Raw genomic sequence first — 27,980 nt, forward strand, 5'->3', positions numbered from 1 at the left:
CCCTCTCCCACAGATCCACTTCTCTGATTTCCTTCAGAAAAGAGCAGGCATCTTAGGGATATCAACCGAACATGGCATGAGATACAATAAGACTAAGCACAAAATCTCATATCAAGGCTGAGTGAGGCAAACCAATAGGAGAAAGAGTCTCCCGAGGCAGGCAAAAGAGTCAGAGACACCCCATTCCACTGTTGGAGTCCCATAAAAACATCATGACATCATCATCATCATCATCATAGCCATGGCATACGCAGAGGACCTAGCACAGATCCACACTGACTTCATGACTGCCGCTTTAGTCTCTGTGAGCCACACAAGCCCTGCTTAGTTGATGTTTATGACCCTCATTCTTATGGTGTCCTCAACCCCTTCAGCTCCTAAAATTCTTACTCCCTCTCTTCCTCAGGGCTCCCTGAGCTCCAAGTTGAATTTATCTCATTTTTCCTTTATTTTTTTTTTCGAGACAGGGTTTCTCCATAGCTTTTGGTTCCTGTCCTGGAACTAGCTCTTGGGGTTATTATTTTAGACAATATAGTTCGATCATATTCCTTCCTTTCCTGAATCCTCCCAGATCTTTCACACACCTCTACCCACCCACCAACTGAATATCCCATTTAACCATGGGGAAAAGAGGAACTCCTGGGCACACACACTGTGCATGCATGTGCGCACACACACAAACACACACACATAATGCCTCCGAATACCCTATTTAACTGTGGGGTGAAGAGGCACTCCTGGGCACACATACACACCAGACCCTGTTTTGCATTTGTTCTGCTTTTGAATAATTCCAGCTCCAGAGGGAAGAGATGCTTCCTGACTTGTTTTACCTTTTATGACTGACCCAACTTTTGGGTAACAACCTTTAATGGCTGCAGAGCTAACTGCCACATGCAGTTTCCCCAGCTGTCAGCTAGTGGGCAGACAATAAAACTGTCAGCATGACAGGAAGCATGGTGGCAGGCAGACAGATACGGTGCCGGAGAGGTATCTAAGAATTCTATATCTGAAATATATAGAAAGTGACCCTGGGCCTCACTCGAGCATCTGAAACCTCTAAGTCTAGCCCCAGTGACAAACTTCTTCCAACAAGGCCACATCTACTCCAACAAGGCCACACCTTCAGATAGTGCCACTCTCTATGGGCCTGTGGGGACCAATTTCACTCAAACCACACCAGATGTATGAGAAACAGTGTATGTGCATAGAAACAGGACAGAGAGTATTTGTTCATTTAAAAATATTTATTGAGCACATACTATGTCCCACATATAATTTACCCATAAAATGTCACACACTGTACTACCCAAGCAGAGCCCACCACACACACTGCCACCACCAGTCCCTGCATTGAGACTCAGGGGTTCAGTTATCTCTCATACCAAAGCATGGCTCTGCAAGCCACAGTCCACATGTGGAGCAGTTGGGCAAGGACATCAAAGACACCACTGACACAAGAAGTGGACACCACGGTCACAGGTACACGGGCTGAAATGTGTTGTCTGAGAACGCTACAACTACTCCCAGCGGGAACGCGGTCACAACCAGCAGCTGATGGGCACCGCAGGAAGAACACCTATACACAGCCTACAAGAGAGTGAGCCCGGGGGCTTATCTGTGAAGGGCTCGATGTCACCTGCGAGGTGGAAAGGGGTCAGCATGGGACAGATGCGTATGGATGGCCAGGTGCATCTTCTTCCATCACGATGCATACCATGACCCTGACTCCCAAGCTGGGCTTAACCGTCACCTCCAGATTGGAAAGACTTTCTCTCCAACCTGTAAAGTCAGAAGGGAAAAGAATTCGATCAAGTAAGTCATTATTTCTGCTTGATTAACACAGTACTTCCAAATAATTTAACACTGGATGGAATGGCATTCCCAGTGCACCGTTAAAGACAAACATTTTGACACTGAATGCAAAACTGCCACAAAGTAAACGAGAACCATTTATTTTTTTCTTCTCTCCTACATTAACCCTGTATCCAAAAACAGAGCTCCACCTTCCAGTAGCCTTGACACCTGAGGCCTGACACCCCACCCGACTCTGTGCAGCCCACGGCATTCCACCGACACCTCCACGCCTCGCACACAGTTCGTACAGGAAGAGGACAAGTAGCAGCCCCAGGCAGCTGCGCTCAGGACTCCTCTGACCAGCTGTGTCCCATGAGGGTTAGACACTTACCTTCTTACACATTCTACCTCCTACTACATGAAAGAAGAAACATAATTTAGATTTTATAGAAATCTAAAAATAACACGCTTGTCCTGCATGAAGATTGTAATAATACAAGACAGGTTGGGCCAACCACGGCAGGGGACACACGTCTGTCCCAGTTCTTAATTACCACCCAGAGTTGTCTGGGATCCAGCATCTACACCACATGATTTCACAAATAAATGTCTTACTCTTTGTGACGTGGGGTCGAGTGTAGAAGTGACGGTCCAGCTAAGGGAGACGGACATGTGCCTTCTCCACACTGGATTTCTTTGTAACACAACAGAGCCCGTGACCACGTCTCCTGTGTGGACTGGGACTGGGTCATCCATCATAAACAAGGTCTGCTTCCAGTGTGTGGTGCTGTAAGACAGAGACAGTTACCTACAAGCCTCGCCTGGCAGACCCAATAAGGTCCTCTGCACTGACAACCCGTGCTGCCCAGGAACCCGGGAGCATGTTCAACAAGGCACAGGGCTGCCCTCCCACAGCCGATCTTATGATCTGAAGTCATTATGGGATCAAAACCACAACACGAGGGGCTGGCATGTCGTTCCGGGTGCAGAGGGGAAGATATTACAGAGACGGCTCAGGTTGTAGAGGTGAGGAAGGTTCACTTGGGTGGCCTTTTGGATGGAAGCTCAGGGTCAAACGGCTACACTGAGCTCTGTGTCCCCAAGCCCAGTGGATAGAGTCCACTCTGTCATTGTTAATCAGTGGCACATACAACCAAGGTAGGCCAAACATCATTTCTAGAAGAAGGATGTTTAAAGTGAGCCGGTCAACTGTAACACCACAGGCAGGCAGCCAGAGGCTCAGGACTCTCACTCCTTTGCTTCAGTGCTGTATCTAGCTCTTTGGTCTCATGTCAGCCCATGTACCAATAACATACAGCACCCCGGGCCACACTGCCCTGTGGTTCCACTCGCTCCTCAAATGTTCCTGTTCATTCTGGGCCACAGGGGTGAGGGCAAGGCACACCCAACTGATCCCACCTACAACATTACAGAAGAATAAGAGGCTGGATAGCATCAGGCCAGGCATAGCATGCATCCAAGCTTGTGGGCTGAGGGGTTAGGAGAGGTCAGGGAAAAGCCCCAAGTCTATGACGCACTTCCACACTAGGGAAATGTATCAGGAAGTATAATCTTCTGGCAGAAGCAAAGCCAAGGCAAGAGGCATCCCGTACCAACCCACATGGCTGGCCAAGGGTACCAGGAGCACAGTAGACCAGCCTGTTCCCATCTACTCCTTATCACCTGCTCTATCCCACCTCTTCCTGCCTCCCTCCAGTAGGTCACTTACGGGTGCAGCGGGCCTGTGCTGAGCACCTGCTGAGGCTGACCCTCCTCTAGGCTCTGGAAGTGCACACTGAACCAAGCTGTGAAGCCATGCAAGGTACCAGTCTTTTGGATGTCAAATCGCAGCTCACCACGCATGGTCTGCACCCAAACACAGAATAACATGTTGGTGCCACAGGCCAGTGCCAATCTCTATACCAACCCTGACCTCAACACAGCAAGCCACCCTGGGTCATGCAGATAGTGTCATATGGCTTAGGTTCCACTGACCTCATCCATCCCAAACTCCCATGCCCATACAGTAGTCACTGGACCTAACCCTAACCATGAGAAAAGTATCAAGAATTTTGTCATTGATAATGGCTGTAAAGAGCTGGAAGAATTTGTTCCTCAATCACTGTACTACAGTGCTGTGGGATAATGCCCTTATACACTGTAAGGATTTGTCACTCGTATTTGTTTAATAAAATGCTGATTGGCCAGTAGTCAGGCAGGAAGTACAAGCAGGGCAACCAGACTAGAATTCTGGGAAGAGGAAAGGCAGAGATGCAGTCACCAGTCAGACACAGAGGAAGCAAGATGAGAATGCCTCACTGAGAAAAGGTACCAAGCCATGTGACTAAATATAGATAAGAACTATGGGTTAATTTAAGTTGTAAGAGCTAGTTAGTAATAAGCCTGAGCAATAGGCCAAACAGTTTATAATTAACATAAGCCTCTAAGTGTTAATTTGTGACTGAACAACTGCAGGACCAGGCAGGACAGAAATGTCCATCTACAAATGGCACCCAACATGGACAACTACATCTACAAAAAACCTGAAAGAGCATGGGAAGGGGTTCTAGACACAAAAAAACACAGTCAAACCCTGCTTTTTAGTAGTAGCATTTTCTCAGGTAGGCTCTGTTTGCTAGAGGCAAGCAGAGGTGCAGCTTCTTTAAGAGAGGCTTCCTGACTTTGCATTAGTGGCAAAAAACATGCAGCTATTTTAAGAGGCCCTGCTGCCAAACACTTAAACAGTGTTTATGAGCAGCCGGTGGCTTCTTGGTGGTGGCAGAGACCTAGAAACTCCACAGAAATATGGCAATAAATGTGGTTCCCACCAGTACCTCTGCCATGAACCTAGACTCTCAGAAAGCCAAGAAATGGGGTGAAGCCAGTCGCCAAAGCTGCTACTTTAATCCTAGCCATGTTGCTTAGCAGATTAAAGACTCATGTGGTCAGAAAAAGATAGAGATATATCGTAAAAACAGATTCAAATGAAAAAAAAAACTCTAAACGATTTTCAGTGTGTTTAATAATATACATAGGCATGCCGGGCGGTGGTGGCGCACGCCTTTAATCCCAGCACTTGGGAGGCAGAGGCAGGTGGATCTCTGTGAGTTCGAGACCAGCCTGGTCTACAAGAGCTAGTTCCAGGACAGGCTCCAAAACCACAGAGAAACCCTGTCTCGAAAAACCAAAAAAAAAAAAATAATAATAATAATAATATACATAGGCTTGGGAGAGAAAAGAAAAAGGATAAAGAAAGTCCTTTAAAAAATAGAATATTTTTTTTAAAGCCACAAAAAGATGGAAAGTATACAAAGAGTCTGGATACTGTATGTTATTGTGTTGTCTTTGAATTGTTTGACTGCTGAGGAAGGAGCAACAGCTACTAAAAGACATTTGATTATAAATGCTTCTGAATTAAAACAAACATATTTTAAAAGTATCTTGACTTCAAAATTTAAGTCAAAAGATATGTTACTTTGAGAAAGAGGTTCTGCTTTTATTTCTACAGGAAGTAAGAGGCTGTGGATTCAATCAGGATTAAGAAAAATCAGGTAGATCGAAGAAGAATCCCTAAAAAATCTGACACAAGTGGACAGCACAGATGATCCAGCATCTCAGAGTACCTCTGTTGTAGTTTCCTCTGAGTTCTACAGCCAGAACAACTTCCAGGTGACTGGTTGAGGTGATCCAGCCTCACAGAATGCTCCAGTCAGGATTTAACCATAATCTTAAATTTTCTCAGGGTCCCCCAAAGATTACCAGTACCCCCAATAATCAGGAAATAGCCTAGAAAACTATGCCCACATTCCCCCCAAAAAAGGATTATGAATATTTATATTTGAGTATTGGTCACAACAAAGTAGATTAGATTCAAGGTTCTTGTTTTGAAAAGAAAAAACTGGGGAAATGCTATGGGATAATGCTCTTATACATTGTAAAGATTTGTCACTTGTATTGGCTTAATAAAACACTGATTGGCCAGGCAAGTACAGACAGGACCAGACTAGGAGGATTCTGGGAAGAAGAAAGGCAGAGACACAGTTGCAAGCCAGACAAAGAGGAAGCATAATGAGAATGACTTACTGAGAAAAGGTATCAAGTCACATGGCTAAATATACACAAGAACTATGGGTTAATTCAAGTTTTAAGAGCTGGTTAGTAATAAGCCTGAGCAATAGGCCAAACAGTTTACAATTAATATAAGCCTCTGTATGTTTATCTGGGACTAAACAGCTGCAGAACCAGGCAGGACAAAAACTTCCATCTACACTACAATAAATGGAATATAATTTGTATGGTTCTTAGGATGCCAAGAACATTAAATATAATGTAAAAATAACTGAAGACAGTAAAGAGATTAAATATAAATATAAAAATCTAAAGGATAAAATCAAAATAGAAGAAGGAAAAAATGGTATTAAATGGAGTATAACAGCTCATTTATTGGTGTAGCAGTTGTCACTCAGACCACCACACACACACTTGCACAGGTCTGCTATTGTTGGCTCATGCAACCATTTAATGACAGCAACAGATCGGCCGCTCACCTCCAGGTCGGAGATCTGCACAGTTCTCATGTCCAACTGCAATATGGTGCATGGTTCAGAGAGACAATCTTCTGGCTTCAAGATATGATTAGATTTGGGCTTTGAAAAAAATTCCTTGATTGCCAAAGACCTAGGGGGAAAGTTAAAGGAAAGGCTCAAGGCATTGGCAAGGACTTAGCCATAAATATATTTGCAGTAATAAATGAGCCTGGTGAGCCATCCCCTGCTGGCAAAGCTCATTGGCTCTCCAGCCTTGCTGAGCCCCATCAGTCACCCCTCAGAGCCTGCGAGTCAGTGACCCCTCCTTATCATATCAATATAGGGACCTGAGCAGTCGGAAGCCAACCATGACAAACCAGAGGATTCTTCTGCATTGTGAACACCTCCTCAATCCACTTACCTCAAAATACTTTCTACAGATCTCTTACTATGCAGAAAACTCAAGGACAGTCTAATATCTAACTACTCCCCATGTACACTGGCAAGACAGGAGCAGGTGCCCATGTCTCAATCTCAGGAAGAAAAAACGAAAAACAAAACAAGCAAAAACCCTGTGTGTTGTAGCTAAGGAAGTGCAGCAAGAGGCAAAGAGCAGGACCCACAGGTGCTGAGACCCACTCCCACTCCCCCTGTGCACATGTGCCCCATGTCAACCCTCCTCCCCCTGGTGCCTGCCACCCTCACCACACCTGCCCTGGCCCACTGTGGAGTCGGGACAGCACCTGCAGTGTTCCTTTAAATTAGGCACAGGGTAATTCCCTAAAACAGCAAACCAAGATTTTTAATAAAGGTGACAGTTTTAGTGCTTGGTGTGAAGGAGGAAGGAAAGAAATTCCTCCAAAGGGCTAATCAATGAGGACTGTGAAGACTCAGCCCCACCCCCCCCCTTTAAATTCAAGTCTGCCTGTATCATCCCAAGCTGCCTGCACTCTGTTTGCTCTGAACCCTACTCATAGGCTTTCCTTCTGGGGCAGCACTGTTTAGTTGCTATAGCTCCACCACGGCTTTTTATTTTATTTTGTTTTGTTTTGTTTGTTTTTCGGAGACAGGGTCTAGAATTTGCTGTGTAGACCAGGTTAGCCTCTAACTAACAGAGATCAGAGATCTGCCTGCCTCGGCCTCAGGAAGCTAGGACTAAAGATGTGTGCCACCATGTCCAGACCTCACCATGGTTTTTCAAGTCTCTACCTTCCTAAGATAGGTAAGAGGAACACACTGGGTAGGTAAGCATTGTTAAAATCTGTTAATATAACTACTGCTTCTGATACTCATTTTCTAGGACAAACATCAGGGATAGGGCTATCGGATGCCCTAGCTAGTGGCTATTATACTCTGCCTTTCTGTTCTGGCTTCCTTGAGCAAAAGCCCTGCCGATTTAAACAGCCAAAATAAGTACACTTATGTCAGCATCAACCATCAGGGCCCATCGGGAACACAACGTGAAGATCACAGCTGACTGGGCCAGCTGCACTGCTGGTAACATTCTGAAGCCGACTTTTAACTAGCTTGATGGCCTCAAACTCATAAAGATCCACCCATCTCTGCCTCCTGAGTGCTGAGACTAAAGGCATGTGCCACTACACCCAGCCTTTTCTTGCATGTCCTTATATCTAATGCATCTAATTATAACAGATGAAACTGTGGATGAGGATGGCTCATAAGATACCCTCCATCTTTTCTAGGAAAGGGACCGCCTCGGTCCACTCCACGGGTGGGCAATCCAGATACTATAGGAGCCGTTTACTCTTGCCAGTTGGCTCGGTCCATTCTCTGCCCAGGGGTGGGGAGAGTGCACTTACTTCTCACTTTTATTTCTGGAATGAATGAATGAAATTTATGCCCTGGCAATGCTGCCCAGGGGTGGGGAGAGTGCACTTACTTCTCACTTTTATTTCTGGAATGAATGAATGAAATTTATGCCCTGGCAATGCTGAAGCAAGCATGGGCAGCCAGCCTATAGCGGTTCTGTTGAACTTGTCCATATCGGGTTTCATGGTCTAAAATTGACCAGGTCTCTTTCTCAAGAGGGCACCAGATCTCATTACAGATGGTTGTGAGCCACCATATGGTTGCTGGGCTGGAGAGATGGCTCAGCAGTTAAGAACACTGCTTGTTCTTCCAAAGGTCCTGAGTTCAATTCCCAGCAACTTTTATTTCTGCATAGACTAAAATAATCCTTGATTATTTGCCTGCTCTACCTGTGTCCTGATGTGAATTCTCCTCCAGGAATACAAGTACTGGGATTGCCATCATAGCCGAGAGTGGAGGGAAGGCAGAAGCAGGCATAACTCCTACCTACAACAGGTTCCCCATACACACAACCATCTCAGGGATCAGGAGGGGTGGGCAGGGAAAGGCAAAGGAGACAGAAACAAGAGAAATCTCAATGTTTCTGAGTTCACTGTGGGTTCCTAGAGGACATAGGAGGGAAAGCTGTGCCCTCACAGATTATCGAGACTATCTCTGAGAGGCAGAGGCGACACCTGGGTGGCGCACATCAAAACCCTCAACTGGCTGCCCACGCAGCTCCTCGCTCTGGCCAGGAGCTCACCTGCACAGCAGCCAACCCTGCAAGCGGCCACGCACACCTACTTGAGTGCACTGAGGTTGAACTCGTAGGCGTTGTCCCAGAAGAGCACCTTGCTGTGGTAGTCCTTGTCGGCGCTGCAGGGCACCAAGTGCAGGGCGGCCGTGGTCGGCCAGATGACACCGTCCTCCTTTAGCCACGTGTCCCGGGCATAGAGGATGGACTCGATCATGAACTCAAACTGCACGGGAGGAAGAGACGCAGGCATCTCACCAAGGTCCCCCACACCACCGCCAGAAAGCGACATTGTGGAATTTCAGTTTTAGCCCCAAACCATCCCAGTCAGCCCAGCAAACCATACTTGAGAACTTGGGGTTTAGTCTACACTCTAATGACAATGTTACATATGGATCACAGCAGGGGAGTTAGTCTACACTCCAATGAACTGTCACGTATGGATCACAGCCAGGGCTGGAATCATGTCACTTCTCACTGAACTGGGATCCAAGGTAAGCTAATGGCCATCAGAAACTCTATGAAGTTCTGGGGACATGACAGCCTCAGAGACAGTGTAGGGCTATCCTACAGGAGGTGGAGTCATGAAGATGGAAACACTACTAACTGAAGGAACAATCTAGGCCTTCTGACAATGCCCCAGGAAAGAGCAGAAGAATCAGAGAGCTGAGAGTCACATTCATTTCAGACCTGTCTCGAGGTTTTCTTTGTTTGTTTATGGTTTTAAGATTTCAGACACTGAGCCAGTATCATTCAATAAATTAATAATAGCCCATTTCAGAAAAAATCATAATTAATTATGATTGTTTTTAATCCCAGCACTTGGGAGGCAGAGGCAGGCGGATCTCTGTGAGTTCGAGACCAGCCTGGTCTACAGAGCTAGTTCCAGGACAGGCTCCAAAGCCACAGAGAAACCCTCTCTCGAAAAACAAAACAAAACAAAACAAAAAAAAAAATTCCTCAGACGGGTCCAGGGTGCTAGGTTGAGAAACATGAGAACCCCACCACCCAGACCACCGCAGGTGAGAAATTACCAGCAGGCAGGTCCCCATCCACTCGGACACCAGCACGTCCACCTTCTCAGGCAGCACGACGTCTTCCACCTTCTGCTGGAATACCGTGATCGTGTCGGCAAAGCCGTTCTGCAGGACCAGCTGGCCTGTGTGCTGTGCCATCTCACTCGCCTCCACGGCATAGACCTGCGGAGGGAAGGGCGCTTGTTAGCACACGTCCTGACCCCACAGGCAGACACGTGAGATGGAAGACAGAGGACGATATGCTGTGAATGGAGGCCGATGGTATGCCCAGCCAAGCAGCATTCTTGCGGCCTGAACAGTGCGCTGAACGAGGCGCCACTGCTGAGTCTGTCTCCTGCCTGAGCCTCCACAAGGAAATGCGAGCAGGACTGCGGGTGGGCGGAGCCTCAGCTCTACCAGGACTGCGGGTGGGCGGAGCCTCAGCTCTACAGGTGGCTTCCACCTGCAACCCGTGCACCCTGTAACCACAAGACGGGTGCCCAGAACCATAACGAATAGTGAGGAAGTTAGAATCTATAGCCTGGAGACAACCATACCAGAAGTTCGAGGGGGAAGTGGAAGAGACTCTGGATGCTGCTCCTGGACTGGTCCAGTCATCACTGCCCTGTAAACTGACGTTTTGGCCACCATATCAGGTTGTCATGAGGCCACAGCTCAGCACAAATATGCCATAAAAGGTAGGAGGACAAGGTCTACATCAGAGAGCCAAAGGCCTGTACCGGAGCAGGTTAACTATGTGGCCCAGGATAGTCATACACACCCACCTTCTTTTCTTACAGTGAACTAGAGTAACGTCTCACAGAATCACTGTCACTTCTGTTCTGTCGTGCTCCACTTATATTGCTTGTGGCCAGTACAGTATGTCAGTCTCGGCCACAGATGGGCCAGCTGGCTACTTCCCTCACCATGGCCCACAGCTGGGCACAGATGGAGGCAGACACACTTACTGCCTTGGGCCGTGCATGGTGAGCACAGAAGAGGCTGATGATCCCAGTGCCACAGCCCACGTCCAGGATGACCTTGTCCTTCAGGGACTCCTTGTTCTGCAGGATGACACTGTGGTATTTCGTTGTGCGAGGCTGGTCAGCCAACATTTCCAGGTGAAGTTTCTGAAAACAACACATCAAGAGTCACTGCAAGAGCCTGGGCCTGAACCGCAGTCTGGGACACAGCCCATGCACCCACCCCTGTTCCTAAAAGTCTCAGCAGCAAATGGACTTTAACAGCAAAAGATCAAATATGCCAAGAGGTAAAAGTAACAGTGACGGTGAAAAAGAGTGAAATTTCTGGAACTGTCCTGGATCAGAGCAGAACCACTTCTTAGCCTTCAACATACACTTTCCCCAAGTCAGTCAGATAAGCAGAAAATGATGTGAACCACATAGAAGAGAAGAGTAAGCATCCCCACATACTTCCCAAGGCAGGAAGGACTCTGCATCCTTACCAGGTATCCTTACCAGGTATCCATCAAGAGAAAACACTGGATGGATGCAGAAGGCATCAGGGGGGCAACAGGGTCCCCCCAAACCTTCTTTACTCAAACTTAGCACTTAATTCCATGCAAGAACTAAAACTATCATGGGGGGCAGGGTCAGCAATGCTCTGGCCAACCCTACTATGTCTGCAGTAGGAAAATATCTCAGCTCGAAGAAGCAGAGATGGCCCTTCAGGGGTTAGCAGAACCCTGGCTGTAGGCCAGGCTGAGCCACTGTAACACACACACCGTAAAACCAACCTTGAAGTACCAGGGAGGGAAACACGCTGCAGGGGAGTCTAGACCTGGGGCAGAGGAGTCTAGACCTGGGGCTGCAGCCGCCTCGCTGTCACCCAGACAATGCCCAAGTAGCACCAACACAAACAGTAGGTCTGGATGGGGATTTCACAATAACATGACCATAAGATGAAAACAAAGGCCGGGCGGTGGTGGCGCACGCCTTAATCCCAGCACCCGGGAGGCAGAGGCAGGCGAATCTCTGTGAGTTCGAGGCCAGCCTGGTCTACAAGAGCTAGTTCCAGGACAGGCTCCAAAGCTACAGAGAAACCCTGTCTTGGGAAAAAAAAAAAAAAAAAAAAAAAAGATGAAAACAAAGGAAGACACCTCAGGCTATCCTTCCTCAGGAGGCTGTCTGCATGGATTAAAAGGTCAAAAACCACTTTCCTGCCTACTTTAAATATAAAGGCTGGGCTAAAAGCAAAAAGATGGAGAATGTGACATCCTAAAATCAATCAGGTGGAGCTGCAGTGACTGCAGTGACCTCAGGACAAGACACGTCAAGCTGAAGAATGTTCAAGAACACAGCAGTCAACTCATCAAACGGACATCAAATTCTAAACACTTTTGGGGACAATAACAGAACTCCCAAACACACAGAATAACCAAAGGATACAGAGGAAACAGCGCAGCTGGAGATGCAGGGCCCTCCTTTCACGAGCTGGCCCGGTAGACAGGACAGTTTTAACACAAAGCAAGTCCTATGCACCAGGGAGGGAGGTCAATATAAGAGCCATCATGTTGTTTTAATTCTGGGTCCACGTACATGGTACCATGTTTGCCATGTAGAAAAGTACAAAAAGATAATAACTACAAAGCCATAAATACCTAAGAGACAAGGAAAATGCGAAAGATCGGGTCTTGGACCTTACAAGCCGCATTGGTGGTCGCAGTTGTGAACTGCAAAAGCATGAACAGGGACTCCAGAAAAAGACCCCAGAAATGCAATGTGAGATAGCTCAGCTTTGGTCCATAACTGGAGCTGGAGACAGGTTATTTGTAGGAAAAGCTACGGCAAATGCCCTATTCCTGACAACAGATAAACTGCACAGTAAGTGGTTCACGGTGTAGCACAGAATCCTAGCTGTTCTAACAACAAAGGCACAAGTACTCACTGCTCCCGAAGGGAAGCTGAGCGGCTGCTGTGGGGTCCACAGTCCGAGAAGCACCTCCTATTTCTTTCATCGTGTGCCTTTCCTGGATGGACTAGAAGAAAGCTTTCCTGTTTCGTTTGTGTGTGTGATCGGGGGATGGGTCATTTGTATTATTTTAGGTATATGGATGTTTTGTCTGCATGTACGTCTGTGCCTGGTTCTCATGGAGGCCAGAAGAGGGTGTCAGAGTCGCTGGAATGGCATATGGTTCTGAGCCACTGTGCAGATGTTGGGAATCAAACTTGGGTCCCCTGGAAGAGCAGCCAGTGCTCTTGCCTACTAAGCCCTCTCTCCAGCTTTAATCATAAACATACAACAGTTAGATCTAGTCTTATGATACAGCATGTCTAGGCCAGCCCCTAGTGAAATGCCTTCTTTTGTGAGTCGCCTCCGTCATGGTGTCTCTTGACAGCAGTAGAACAGTGACTAAGGCAATAAGTCCAGCTCTTCCTTTTCCCACTCAGCATCAAATCTGTGGCATTCACCTTACGAGCAGTTAGTGTCTACCCTAGATTAAGATTTAAGGATGGTTACACCTCGGGCCACAGGATTACTGATTGTCGGAGTGGGAATAAAGAGACTTGATGTAGTACTACTGTTGGTCGGGTCACACAATTCTTCTACTTCAATTTTAAAGTGAAACAGACTTTAAACACGAAGACTTTTTTCAACACTGAGAGGAGAGTTCAGAATTTCTCACTCTAATAGTATTTTTCAGCCAGAGTCAGATGACAACTCACAGGTCAACTGGGCCATAAAAAGAAGGAGATATTTTTACATTTTTTAAATTTTTAGTTTTAAGGAAACAAAAAATCATTGCAATATATGAGGCACATGAATCTCAGATGTCTATGTCTGGTGTAGGAGGTCCTTCTGTTTGTGTGTTGCTTTAATTGATTAATGAATAAAGAAACTGCCTTGGCCTAGTTGATAGGGTGGAACGTAGGTAGGTGGAGAAGACAGAACTGAATTCTGGGAGAAAGAAAGCAGAGTTAAAGAAGCCATGGATCCTCTGCCTGAGATGGACGCTGGTTAGAATCTCCGGTAAGCCACTGCAAAGTGGCGACGATATGCAGATTAATGGAGATGGGTTAAACTAATATGTAAGAGTTAGCCAATAAGAAGTTAGAGCTAATGGCCAAGCAGTGTTTTAACTAATACAGTTTCTGTGTGGTTATTTCGGGTGTAAGCTAACTGGGCAGCCGGGACAAACAAGCAGCCCACTCCTTACAACATATGTCCATATGTAGTGTTCTGTCCACACATAAGCTCGCTCACACCAAATGTCATTCATGCACAGCTGCGTTCACTCCATGGTGAGAGTGCTGGATATTCTAATAAGATCCTGGCACCTCTGTGCTAAGCACTAGGAGGACCCACCAGCTCAACAGAGAATTTGGAAAGCAGGTACCAGAGTTCCGTAGCTGTCAAAGTACTCCTCATCTTGCCAGGAGTCCTCGGGGTCATACTCCTCCATCTGCTTCCCAAGGTGGTTGGCAGGGATGTAGCCGCAGCAGCCGGCACGCTCGCCCCACCACCAATCAGCCGTGGTTTGTCTCAGGATGAGAATTTTTTCTCCTCTCAAAAAACTGAGCTAGAAAACAACCACGGAGACGGATGAAAGTTATAATTTGAGAAGTAGTCCAGCTGACTGGCATCTCACCGATAACTGGGTAATAAGTCCCCATTATCGGTGACCCAATCACAATCAGTGATGACCAACACTCTGCAGAAAACAATAGCAAGATAAAAATGTATGGGGCCACCATCAGACGGAATACAACCTAACCAACATTCTCTCCATACATGTACTTGGTGTGTGTGCGCGCACATGCAGGGGTACACACATGCACCACAGCATATGTATAAGGCGAGAAAACTTGAGAGTATGTTTTCCCTCTACCACGGAGGCTCCAGGGATCTCAGTCAGGGGTAGGTTTTGCAGCCAGCACCTTTACCCACTGAGCTGTCTTGCCAGCCCTGACCTTACACTGTTAAAAACAAAGGCAGGCAGACACACAGGTGTGGCTGCTTCAGTTAGGAGGCATGCTCCTACCAGAGTGAAAGACATAGAGTGGTTTGACAGCCTCGCTGTCCTGTGGTCAGGGGGTTCTATACCAAGTTCTCCAAGAAGGGAGATGCTTCCCCATTCTCCTGCAGGTCTTTGGATCCTGCGGGGGTGGTTTGTCAGGCTAAGTAGTGAACAGTCAGACACAGATCTTGTTTAATCATTGAATGTGAATTTTACCATGAAGCATGTTGAGATTCGTGTGGCACGATCAGGTGAGTAATCATGGATACCTGAGTCTCATCGGTGGCAGTATAGTCTGCAATGGCCACGAACTCTTCTGGCTGCAGCTGGAGCTGCAACTGTGCCCCGTCCTGCAGGAGCTGCATCTCACAGCCATAATCCACGGGGTCTTCCTCCTATCACGGCCAAGGAGAGACACAAGTACAGCGCTGTGAGCTTTGTTGCAGATGTATACCTTCCTCTCTCTATCTACCAAGTGGTTAGGATTGCTTCAAATAAAAACTGTGTGACCAAGTATTTATTCAAATCATCTGAGTCACCTTCAGTCCTCCTTTGTATCTCTAAGACAGGATGACTTCCATTCTGAGAATGTCAACCAAAGCAGCAAGAAAGGGGAGCTGGTCTGTAGCTTCACTAGCTCTGCTTCCTGAGAGTGATACTCCTTTAGTGGGGGAGATACCATTGCGTGTTAGACCCCAGGGATCCCTTCAAAGGGCAATGATACAAGGTAGCTATAGAAGGACCTATGGAAGGTGATAGAAACTAGTAGAAGCCTCCACCTCACCCTCAAACACCAGCAGCCCAGCCAGGACCTATGCGGATGAGACTTGGGGAGGTTCTGTCCTGGGTCCCATAGGCACCTTTCACCAGAATAAACATGCCTTAAAGACATAGACTCATAGCTGGAGAGATGGCTCAGCAGTTAAGAGCACTTCTTCCAGAGGATCCCAGTTCAAATCCCAGCACCTACATGGCTGCTAACAACCATCTGTTAACTCCAGTCCCAGGAGATCTGATATCTAGCCTCTGCAGACACTCCATGTATGTGGTACATACACATACACGTAGGCAAAATACCCTTATACATGAAATTAAAAAAAGGAATTTTAAAAAAGACAAAGTGGCTTCAATACAAACAATAAAACCAAGACTACCTAGCAGATTAACAGATAATGCTTAGCTTCTCAAAGACACCTCAGATGATGATGTTAAAAACAGCAAGCTCTGCTTAGTAGGACCTGAATGCTCATGGCCTTTAAGTTTAACCGTATTAGAACATTTCTGTCAAACCCAACTGTAAACAGTGTGCCTCATAAAGACACCTATGGTTCCAGTCACAACCAAAATTCTTTTAAGAAAAATAAGTAAACCAGTCATCTCTCTTTTAACTCTACTTAATTTTTAAACTTCCTCATAAATTACACCCTTTAAGCAATGTGACTTCAAAAGCCCAAGGGATCACACCCTTCTCTCAAAACACCAGTGCTTTATCTAAAGTATGCAGTACCCTTGTGCGTGTTTAGTGAACTCACTTTGCCTCGCTCTGACTCACCCAGAAGTGCTTTTCTGCACCAGCCAAGGCTCTAGCTTTACCTGAGTGGATGCACCTAGTGGAAAACAAACCCATAGCATTTCTGGCACTGTGCAACACTCCCATTTATGAATTACCAGAACTTACTTATTCAATCTCCTATTTTTAATATTCAGATTCCTTTCAGTTTCTTCTATCAATTATTAATTTTCTTAAACGCAAATCATCCTGCATGTACCTGAGAAATTCCTTAAGATAAATTCCAGAACTGTAAAACTCGTCAAGACCATCAGTTTTTCCTTGTTGTCTGGGTTTTTTTTGTTTGTTTCTTCTTATTTTGAGACAGGGACTCACTATGTAGACCAGGCTGGCCTCAAGTGTCTGCCTGCGCCCCCAGTGTGCCAGGATTAGAGGTGTGTACCACCACACCCTGCCCAAGACTCTCCCCACATCACCAAATGCCACCAGGACTAGACCAAGACTCAGTGAGACTAGCTCTACTGAGCCCAAGCACGAAAGACCCGTTTCCCTCATAACCACAGACACTGGCCACTTTCATCTCTGCCAGTTTGACGGGTGGCAATTACCATTCTCCGTTTCCACTCACCTCCTGCCTTAGTGTGGCCATTCCTGATCCTCTATGCATTTACTGGCCCTATTTTAATTCTGCTAACTGCCTATTTGCACGCTAGGCATTTTCCCTACTGCAGTATTGTGACTTTCCTTAGCATAGGATGTTTTCCCTTGGCTTGCCCTCCACCCACCGTACCACTCTTCCTAATTATCTCTATTAAATAATCCCTGGGACCTGCTCCAGGTTCAGGCACAAGCGCCTCCCTCCTCTTTTTCTTACTCTCCCTCCATCCTTCCCTTTCTACTTTTGTTCTCTAAGTAATTTTTTTCCTTCCCACATAGCTTTTTTGCGAATGATACTTGCATTCGCCCCCCTTTTTGCAGTTTATTTTTCTTATACAATATCTTATAGAAAATTCTAATATTTTTATAAAATACTGAATTCTGCTTGAGTCTTCAGTCACCTTCTAATTTTTTTCTTGCTGTTCTTTTTCTAACACCATAAAAAAATGCCACAAAAATTTTGTGTGTCGTGTATATCCTTATACAAAGACTTTATTCCTGGGGGCAGACTTTTTCAAAGATGTCATACCCCTCCAATTTAGGGCCCACTGCTGCCTACTTTGCCACCAATGGGGTACCCTCTGCCTCAACATTTGGCAACCACAGCCATCACCAATGCTCCAACCTGTCCAGAGACCTACACAAAGGGGTCTCAGCTGTTTACTTTCAATTCTTCCAGCACATTCTCAGGGCTTTCTTCCCTCTGAGTTTTGTTTATATATTCTAATTTTTGCTTGAGTCAGCTCTTCCATAAAAGACACATTTACTTATTCTCTCCTTTATATATTTTGCTTCCCTATCAAACCTTTATGAGATCAAAAGAACTTTTTTTATAATACAGATCTTCTCTGAGATCTTAAGCAAATGTTTTTCCAAATAGATTCTTCTACTTATTTTATTTAGGATTTGTAAACTGAAAGTAAGGCCAAGAGCAAGAGAAATGGCTCAGTGAGCAAGATCTTTTGTGTAAACACAAGGACCTGACTTTGGAAAGCAACAATCATGCAAAAAGTCAGGTATGGTTGTAGGTACCTGTAACCCCGGCACGGCTGGGAGAAAAAAGATCAGGTCACTGTAGCACTGGCTTCCAGCTTAGCCTCCGTTCAGTGAGAGACCTTGTCCTAAAGGAATAAGGCAGAGGACCACAGAGCAGCACACCCTACACAATGGGCAGCAAACAAGGAAACACGGTCCTTGATGGAAAAGAATATAAACTATCTTCAACAATGAAGACAAGAGCTAGGCATTGTGATGGGAGGTAGAGGCAGGCAGATCTATGTGAGCTCAAGGCCAGTCTGGTCTGCACAGTGATTTCCACACCAGGCTACAATATGAATCCCTGTGTCAAAGAAATGAAAGCAAAACACATTTTCACTCAAACCAAAGTTGCCATAACACATCACAATAAACTCATGCTACTAACCACATAACCAGGCTGTTGAGGCTGAAGGGAATGAGCCTACATGGAAACTAAGAATGCAAGAAATCATTTCTCATAAAACCCTTTTCTCAGCGTACAAGCAGACATGAACTCTTCTGGGGTTCACGACACATGTAAATTAATGCACATGGCCCTGGACTAGAAACTGGAAAATAAAACTAACATGTGAGATTTTTATACTGTCAAGTACAAAGTCTAAAATGGGCTAGGAAGGTGCTGGGCAACTCTAGAGAATGAGTAAGGCAATATTTAAAAGATATAGCTAGCAAACCAATAAACGCAATACATAAAGTTATATCAAGGGTCTTATTAACACAAAACTGGGCAGAAAAGGGGAAACGTGTAAAGAACTGTAGCAAACAGAAAACAAATAGTAATATGTTAAAATTAACTGTATTACTCATTACAGCCAAAGCTGATGAAATAAAACACTCCGTAAGAAGGCAGACACTAACAACAAAGACTCCACCAACAACATAAAAATGCCAGGCGCCGTGCTGTGTACACGCAATCCCAGTGCTCGGCACACAGGAGTTATACCTGGAGCAGGTCAGGTATAACTGCTGAGCTCCAGACCAATGAGAGACCTGCATCAAAGGGTTAGCTGGTATACCTGAGGACAATACCCAAGCTTGTCCCTCTGACCTCCACAAACACACACATGTACACATATACATGTATGTATACATACACACATAAAAAAGATTTATAATCAAAAGTCATTTGAACCTTAGTGATAATGACAACACACTGTAGCAACTGCAGAACACATAGTCTTTGAAAGGGCACACACATCACTCATGACAAACAGCTAGGCCCACAAGGAATAATTAAATTTCAAAGGCTAACATTATAGAGCATGTTTCATTTTCCAGCCAAATGCAATCAAGGCAAAACTGATTGGTAAAATAGTAAGTAGACTCTCCCTAGTGTGGGGCCAGCAAGATGGCCCAGCAGATAAAGGAGCTTACCACCCAAGTCAGACAACTTGAGTTCCAACCCCTGATCCTGTGAAAAGGTAGAAAGAAGAAAGCACTGAAGGCTGTCCTCAGGCCTCCACACACATGCCACAGCATTTGTGTGCCCATACATGCACATGCACGCACACAAACCAATAATAATAAAGATAAAACAGTTTCCTAAGATTTAGAAATCAAGTAAGATACTTCCAATTGTCCTGAAGTTTTCTAATTTCCATTGTGGTACATTAAAAATACTTTAACAATACTGAAAACACAGAACATTTAAATGGATGAGGTTCAGATAAAGGAACTTTTCAAGGAAAAGTTAACCTTTAAACCTCAAGTTAAAGAAGAAATATTTAAGGTCAGTAATCCACTTTTCCACCTCAAGATGTCACAAAATGGGAAGACTGGGCACTAAAAAAATAAAAAAAAAAATACAGATAAAAGCAGAAGTCAAATAGGTAACAAAAGAGAAATTCAACAAAAACTGATTCTTAAACAAGATAAAACTGATTCGCCCTGATTTGCAGAAGAAAAGAAAAGAAAAGAAAACACAAATTCCTAGTATTAGCACTTCTTCCCTAGGGGGCAGTATTAAGAGGATGGCTGCAATCCGGCTAAGACTCCCAAGTCACCGAAGCAATTAGAAGAAGCCATTTCTAACCGTCCCAAAGGACCATGATTAAATCTATGACACCATCAGGGGAACTTGTGATGTCACCTGGAAACTCAGAGGTCCTCGCGCCCTCCAGGCTCCAAAGGCCATCACTGGGAATCTAATCTGAAGCATCAAATACCATAGGTACTCTCTGCAGCACAAGGAGGAGGGACGTGGACACATCTGAGAGCCCAACAAAATGGACACAGAGCAACATGTAAACTCATGGCACAGCGGTGGGACCACAGCAGACCTACACAAAACTGGGGAGTACAGACACGGCACGTGCAGAAGCCCCACCAGCGGGGCGGGGCCAAACCGCCAAAGTGACATTCCATAGCTGTGGAACAGCAATACCACCCACAGCAGCCTCAGAAAACACACAGGGCAACCACATACTTTGTTCAAGGACCTTTGTTTTGTTTTGATTGATTGATACCTGGTCTCAGTGTTGATTTCTGGCTGGCCTGGAACCCTTATAAGGTCATAAAGATACAGAGGGCACAGAAGCATACATAAAGCGATTGTTTGCCTCTCCAAGTGGAAGGAATGGGTCTGGGTTTAAGAACAGTCTGCAGTGTTAATCTTATTTGTGTGTACGCTCTGAGGCAACGAAGACACAATGTCGTTTTCACCTCTGAGCAACATATACTCAATGTCTACAGTATTATGTTATAATTGTCTTAATATTTACATTTATCAAAAGAAAACCTGAACATTTATAGAATTAAAACATCTTGTGGCTGAAAATAGAAATAATTAACAAAATAAGCCAACTATAAATAAGATTCCTACATATAAAAATACCCAATACATACATACCCAGTAGCTGGGCAAGGAGGCACCTTGAATTCCAGCATTCTGGAGCCAGAGGCAGGCATAGCCCCGTGAGTTAAGAGCACATCAGTTCCAGACCAGCCAGGGATACACAGCAAGACCCTGTCTCAGTAAGGTAAGCAATTAAATAAACTAAAAACCCAAGGAATGAAAAAACACTAGAATGAAAGAAAATGTTGAAGCTGACATCACAGACATGGACGTTTTTGATTTTTAAAAGCATTTTTATTTGAATGTTCATTGTTAATTGTACATAATCAATATTCCTTAAAGCTGAAGGAGACCTTTCCTCTGGTAACATGAATCAAACTGTATATATGTACCCAAGCCGAAAACAGCATGTAATCACGGGTCTTCTGGAGTACCGAGCATTTTCTTGGTCCTAAGCCTAAAATCACTAAACACAACTATATTCTGGGGACGGTAGTGTCTGAGGCATGCTACAGAATTCCCTGAAGTGCTCATAACACCACTCAGCACAGCACTAAGGAGCAGGCTCACTCCCTGCCTCAGTGTTCTCTAAATTCAAGCATCCTTCTGTTGGCCACTACCTTGAGAGACAAGGAAAACCACATCACGCCTGCAACTGGTGCTTATTTCTCTGTACGATTGTTACCCGTGGCTTACGTACCAGGACCGGGATGGCCTGTGACTCATTTCCGGGACAGTCACCTGGTGTCTCCATAGTTCAATAAGATTCTGCCTCATAACTGCTGTTTGTCATTTCATTTTCTCTTCCGTATCTGCTTGGAAAAAGAGAGAAACACCAAGTTCTTGTTATACTTGATAATTAAATTGACTTCAGCTCTCCGGTTCGCTGCGGGTATAAAGAAGGGCACAGAAATGGAGCTGGTCATCACGACTCTTTAGAGCAATGATTCTCAACCATCCCAATGCTGCGGCCCTTTAATACAATTCCTCGTATTGTGGTGACGCCAACAATAGAATTATTTCCTGTTAATTCACAATTGTAACGCTGCTACTGTTATGAGTCAGAATGGAAATATCTAATCTGCAACCCCCAGAAGAACCGCTGTCTTTGAGGGTTTTAAAATCTAAAAAAACTTCAAAGACTATATGCTTCCTTTTTCAGTCTACTAGGTATTAATTTTATTCCCTGAAGGCCTGTTTTTGCTTACAATAAATCACAATTTTTTTTTTTTTTTTTTTTTTTTTTTTTTTTTTTTTTTTTTTGTGGAACTCTTAACATCTTAAACTCGAATTTACCCCTTGCGTAGAACTTGACCTGTTCCACCGGCAGAATTAAAATCTGCACGCCCGGACACACCCTCCTACCCTTTAATTTTCTTTTTTCAGGAGCGGTGTAATCTTCAATTACAGCAATTCTTTGTCTAAATGCCTGCTGTGCTCCTAGGTCTGGACGTTATACTTCGAAATAATTAGAATTACAAATGCTTTACAAGTACATCTTCAGTGAAAAGCTTGGGAACAGGATAAGGTGGGTGCCTGGAGGAAGGAAGACAATGAATTGGAGGGTCAGCCAGGCCAAGAGGGTGAGGTAACAGGAGTCTAGAGGCATGGGGGGGCGTGGCTCAGGATACATAAGACAGATGGGCGTGGTCCTGGAAGGGCGTGGCTCGGGGAGCCAGTGAAAAGGCGCTGGGGAAGCGAGGGGCACCACGAAAGGAGAGGGAAGAGGGCAGGCGCTGCTGAAAAAGGCTAAGGCTGGAATAGAACCTTCGAGAGAGCACGCTAAGTCTCGACAGGGGGCGGAGGCCTCTCTGCACGCTAGAGACACGCACCGCAGACCTATTGCCTAGCATGTCCGGCCTCTCCTGCAGTCTAGCTGTCTAAGCTGTCTATTAAGGAACCTACCTCGGCCGTGTTTCTCCGCTGAATTGTAGGCTACACCGGGGAGGAACGGATGATGCCCACCCGACGCCTCAGCCGCCGCCCCAGACCTGCGCAAGCGCAGAGCGCTCAGGCTGGCCGAAGAGCACGCCCCGCCCAGACCTGTGTCCCGCGCAGGCGCAGTTCATTTGAACCCTGTGTGCAGCGTGTACACACAGCTGGAGGCCGCCCAGGTTCTCTCCTGGAAAACCTGCCACTCAGCGCAGGCGCATTCTGTGTCCCTGCGTCCGGCCGGCTAGTTTTTAGTCCTGTACCGCCTCGAGGCTGCGGGGAGCAGGTGAAAAGTGTGTGGATCAGCTCACGGGGAAGCTGGACTTGGGGTGGGAGACCACAGGTGGTGTAGACCGCGCCTCCCAGCGCATTCGAACCCGGACAGCAGCCCGCAGGCAAAAGCATGAACGCACATCAACGCTGTCCTGAGTGCACCTGGGGCTGCTGGTGTGTTTGATGCTCTCTGCCTGTCAAATAACCTAGTTTTGGTCTGCATCAGCATCTGCTGAATGGGGTCTCCTAGAGGATCTGAACTGTTTGACCTGAGGCCTGCGGTGGTGCGCTCCTGAAGATCCTGTACTCAGGGGGACACTGACACCAGGTGACCCTGAGCAAGGCTTTTCCCACTGGCAATCTCCTTCTCCGCAAGAAGTGTTTATGTGACTCTAGGTATCTAAAGTAGGCATACAAATCAAAGATTTCCTGATAATAAATCAGGAAAAAATATTTTAAAACAGCTTTAGTACACACGTAATTTTACCATTTGCACAGGCAAAAGCAGATTTGCATAGTAATTAGTTGGATGTGTTTGTCCAGCATAATCCAAATCCTACGATGTAGAGAAATCCAGTCTCAAAACCAAACACACAGTTTTTACATGTGCTGCTGGAAACTGGATCTAGGGTCACAGACATGCTGGAAAGTGGCTGAGTCCTGGTAAGATTTTGTGTTAACACAGGTAAGAGTCATCTGGGAAGAGGACCATCGGTCGAGAAAATCCTCCCATCCTGGCAAGTCTGCAGGCATTTTCTTGATTAGCAATTGATGTGGGAGGGCCCAAATCACTGTGGGCAAGGCTACCCCTGGGCAGGTGGACCTGAGTTCTCTAAGAGTGTGCGAGTTAGAAGATCAGGTAGTTTTCTGAGACTATGTCTCCTAGGAATGTCAGAAGCTACACCCAGAAAGTCTCACCAATATGGCTTCCCAAACATGAGCTGAACAAGGAGGACACCAATGGACATGCCATAAAGGATGGGGAAAGCCCAGGGAGACCGCACCCCTACACAGAAAACCACAGGCAACTGAGGAAAGCCGAGAGTGGACAAGGTGGTCTTCCTCTGGGAAGAGCACACAAATTGGTTGTCTAGTGCCAAATGGTCAGCCCTGATAACATACAAGTCACTTTATAGGGACCGAGTAAGTTATATTTAGAATGTGTATGTATATACATACGTGCAAGCAATAACAATTAGTGGGAAAAAAGATCATGAATTTAAAGGAGAGGTGGGAAGGACATGTGGGAGAGTTTGGAAAGAGGAAAGGGAAGCGAAAAATGTAATTATGTTGTAATCTCAAAAATAAAAGGGGAAACGAGTTAAATGATCATGTCGAATAAGGAACTGCAGAGTCTGATAATCGGCTGGGATTAACAAGAGACCAGAAACACTGGAGTGAAACCCTTGCTTCGCTGGCACAATTGATGCGGGTTTGCTGGAACTGAGAAATTAGCGGTGATTAAGAGACCAGCATCATTAAAGTGAAATCTTCTGGAGCTATTTCCCCAGGGTCCACACACACAGAAGCTGTGGTTCAGATGGGCGAGGCGACATCTTATTCTGGTAGCAGAACTTGGTCAGGTATAAGAGTCACTCAGGTGGTACTGGTTTTGAAGGCACGAAGGGATCATGGAAAGCAGCTGAGGCCTGGCACTGTGTATCAGGCCTTGAGGTCCTGAAGACAGGCCAGGAAGAGTCGAGGGTAAGGGTGCAGCCTCAGCTGCAGGGGACCGTAGCATGTTGGGAATACCAGCACCATGGCAGCAGAGCAGGAACTAGCCCAAGACTATGAGATGATGTGTACTGTGGGGGGCAGAGCTGGGCGAGGAAAGCCGTCCCCAGGGCCCTTGGAGCCCAGACACCAAACACTGAACTTTTTATTCTGCTGAGCTTTGGTTTTGCTTAGATCTAATTGTGACTGCACCCTGGTTCTTCCTTCTTGAAGAAAGAGAGTATTTAATTTGTCTTTATTTGACAGGAGCCCACAGTTGAGAAACTTTGGACTTTAAAGAAAAAAAGATATTGGACTTCTAAAGAGAACTTGGGCTTTTAGAAGTGTTGAAAAATTTAAAACTTTTAAAGTCACTTGTGTTTTATATCGTGGTATTAATATGAGATTGTGGGGACAAACAAAAAGGAAGGGTTGTGGTTGAACTGTAATGTGTTGGTGTGTCCTGGTTAGATTTTTCTAACACAAAACAGTCATCCTAAATTGAGAAAAATGCCTCCATCAGCTTGACTATGTGTAAGTCATTAATTTAAAAAATTATCATTACTTTTATATGTATGGGTATTCTGCCTGCGTGTATGTCTGTACACCACACGAATGCAATGCCTGCAGAGGCCAGAAGGGAGTGTTCCATCCCAGCCACCATGTGGGTACTGGAAATTAAACCTAGATCCTCCAGAAGACCAGCCAGTGCTCTTAACCACCCCGAGGTGTCTTATTAATGATTGATGTAGGAGGGCCTACTTCACCCCTGGGCTGGTGGCTCTGGTTTGTATGAGAAAGCAGACTGAGCAAGCCCTGAGGAACAAGCCGGTAAAAAGCATTCCTTCACGACTTCTGTTTCAGTCTCTGCCTCCAGGTTCTTGGCTTGAGTTCTGCCATCAGTGATGGACGGTTACCTGGAAGATGAGATAAACCCTTTCCTCCCCAGGCTGCATTTGGTCCTGGTGTTTATACAGGAATAGAAGCCTAACTAGGACACACGGTTAGCTGGATCTCAGCTCTCTTTTTGCTGTTGGTGTATGTTCATGTGTGTGCTCATGAATGTAGGGTCAGTAGACAATCTCAGGTGCGTGCACCTTTTCCCCCCCTTTGAGACAGAGTTTCTCATTGCCGGGAACCTGCCAAATAGACTAGACTCTCCAGCACCTTTTCTATTGTATTTGGAAATAGGTTCTTTGTTATTTGACCAGACTTGACTTCATTTCATGATCTTCCTGCCTCAGACCTCTGAGTAGCTGGGATTACAAGCCTATGCCTAAAGACTCAGCATAAAAATCATTTCTGTTCCTATAACAAGTGAACCATTCATTTCCTGTGCTTCAGTGCAGAGGTGGCATTGCACCACATTGGAACGTAGACTCTGCAGGAAGCCCCAAGCTCACGTCTTAGCTTTGACACTTACCGATGATACAAATAAGTCTTCTATCTCTGAAACGCAAGTTCCCTCATGACAACGAAGAGATGCTCCCCTGAGCCCCAGCCAGGCCAAGCCTAAGAACCGGCTAACCTTCTTTCCCTGGCCAGGAAATGTCAGGCTTTCTTTGAAAAGCTGCACTGTGAATGCCGTGTGGCTCTGAGGATACTCCCTCTTCATCAAGCTCCCATGAGCAGCTTCCAGCTCTGAGATGTGCATATTGGTCGCCATTTCTACCCCTCGGACATAGAGCTCTGTACTCTTGAAGCAGTCAGGCCTGACTGCTGAGCATGTGGTCCCTGCAAGAGTTCCCTCCCTTGAGTGTACACATAGTCATCATGCTAGGTGCAGAACATGGGTGCACATAGGTCACTATGCCAGAGGTTGGGGGGGGGGGGGTCATTGTCAATTATGTTGCAAAGTCTGCCTCAAAAATACACCTGACCACTTATTGGTTTCAGTGACCTGACTTGTATCCCCACTACACGGCCTACTGTCAGGACACACACACACACACACACACCACCTATGACACAACACAGACTGGAAGCGAAGCTATTAAGGCAAAGGCTAAGCATGCATATGAACTTGGTTGTGATTAAGGCAGCAGGTGGCCTTTCTCTGGGAGAGTCAACAGGCATCGGTGACTCTGATCCTTGGAGGCTGAGTTTTTCTTTTAAAAGCTCTGGTTACATAACCGCTGTCTTTGTCTGCTTTGTGTGCCGTGACCCATCTGGAGGGAGCCCCACACAGACAGGAAGAAGGTGGGCAGGGCTGGAGGCAGATCCTCAGGTCCTCCAATGGGGAACAGTGCCAGCCAAAGCCATGCCAGGCACTACCATAGGCTGAGTTCAGAAACTTGTAAAAATCCTGCTCAAGAAATCTTGAAGAAGGCTTCAACAGGTAGACATTAGTTAAATAAGTGAAGTGAAAATATTACATGAATAAAATCAAAATACATTACGTACATATACAAAATGTCACAATGAAATCCATTGTATATAATTAATGTATGCTAATATGTGTTCTAAAATATTACATAAGATTCAGAAGCACAATAATTAGTTTTAAATGCTAAGCATGTTAACATCACAAAATATATCAACTTACTCAACTTTATTCCTTTTATTTTATCTTATTTTCGGAGACAGGATCTCACTAAGTAGCTCTGACTGGCCTAGACCTCACTGTATAGATCAGGCTGGCCCTGAACTTATAGAGATCTGCCTGCCTCTGACTCCCAAGTGCTGGGATTAAAAGCATACACCACCAAGCCCAGCTGGCTACTTTAAATTCCAAAAAATAGCTTATCCTTCCCTTGAGTATTTTCTCATTTTTGTTTATATTAACACTCAATGGCACTTTCAGGTTCTAACTATTCCTTATTTAACTCTCTAAAACAAGTTAACTTATTCCCACTTCCTAGCCATTCTTATTGGAGCTAAGCCAGAATGAAGTTGTAGAACTATCAGTTTTCATAGCTGCAGCAGTCAGTTGTTCACATGGAAGGATGTAGCTGAGCGCTGTGTGATGTTCTGGGCCCACAGCAAAGCTACAACACTGTGTGAAGAATAATAATTCTGAGTTAAAAGAAAAGATAGATGAGCCTGAGATTTTTCCAACCTTAAACTCGCCATGATTTGACGGATCGCCCATTCTTCATAAAAGCAGAATGAAAACAACTGCATGCAGGAGACTTCCACAACCACAGAACGCAGCTTTCCTTCCACCGCTTCCAGGATCGTTCC

The 27,980-nt window shown here is 45.6% G+C and overlaps 1 protein-coding gene across 2 annotated transcripts; it reads right to left on the reverse strand.

Annotated features, from left to right (window-relative positions):
* Positions 1–1,232: 1,232 nt before the first annotated feature.
* On the reverse strand, positions 1,233–27,965 carry Prmt2 (protein arginine methyltransferase 2). 2 transcript variants are annotated; one of them, XM_057752052.1, is made up of 11 exons: positions 27,856–27,965; positions 21,580–21,691; positions 15,150–15,275; positions 14,260–14,442; positions 10,871–11,032; positions 9,921–10,085; positions 8,937–9,112; positions 6,345–6,474; positions 3,527–3,663; positions 2,413–2,584; positions 1,233–1,782 (listed from the first exon to the last, which is right to left on the reverse strand). In XM_057752052.1, exons 2-11 carry the CDS (start codon positions 21,631–21,633, stop codon positions 1,750–1,752), a joined length of 1,338 nt encoding a protein of 445 aa, XP_057608035.1. In that variant the 5' UTR covers positions 21,634–21,691; positions 27,856–27,965; the 3' UTR covers positions 1,233–1,749. The 2 variants fall into 2 exon arrangements, with proteins under 2 accessions (XP_057608035.1, XP_057608034.1); XM_057752051.1 differs by lacking the exon at positions 27,856–27,965 and adding an exon at positions 22,785–22,901.
* Between the last annotated feature and the right edge of the window lie 15 nt (positions 27,966–27,980).

This window comes from Chionomys nivalis, chromosome 19 (assembly GCF_950005125.1).
Source record: "Chionomys nivalis chromosome 19, mChiNiv1.1, whole genome shotgun sequence".
Classification (NCBI taxonomy): domain Eukaryota; kingdom Metazoa; phylum Chordata; class Mammalia; order Rodentia; family Cricetidae; genus Chionomys; species Chionomys nivalis.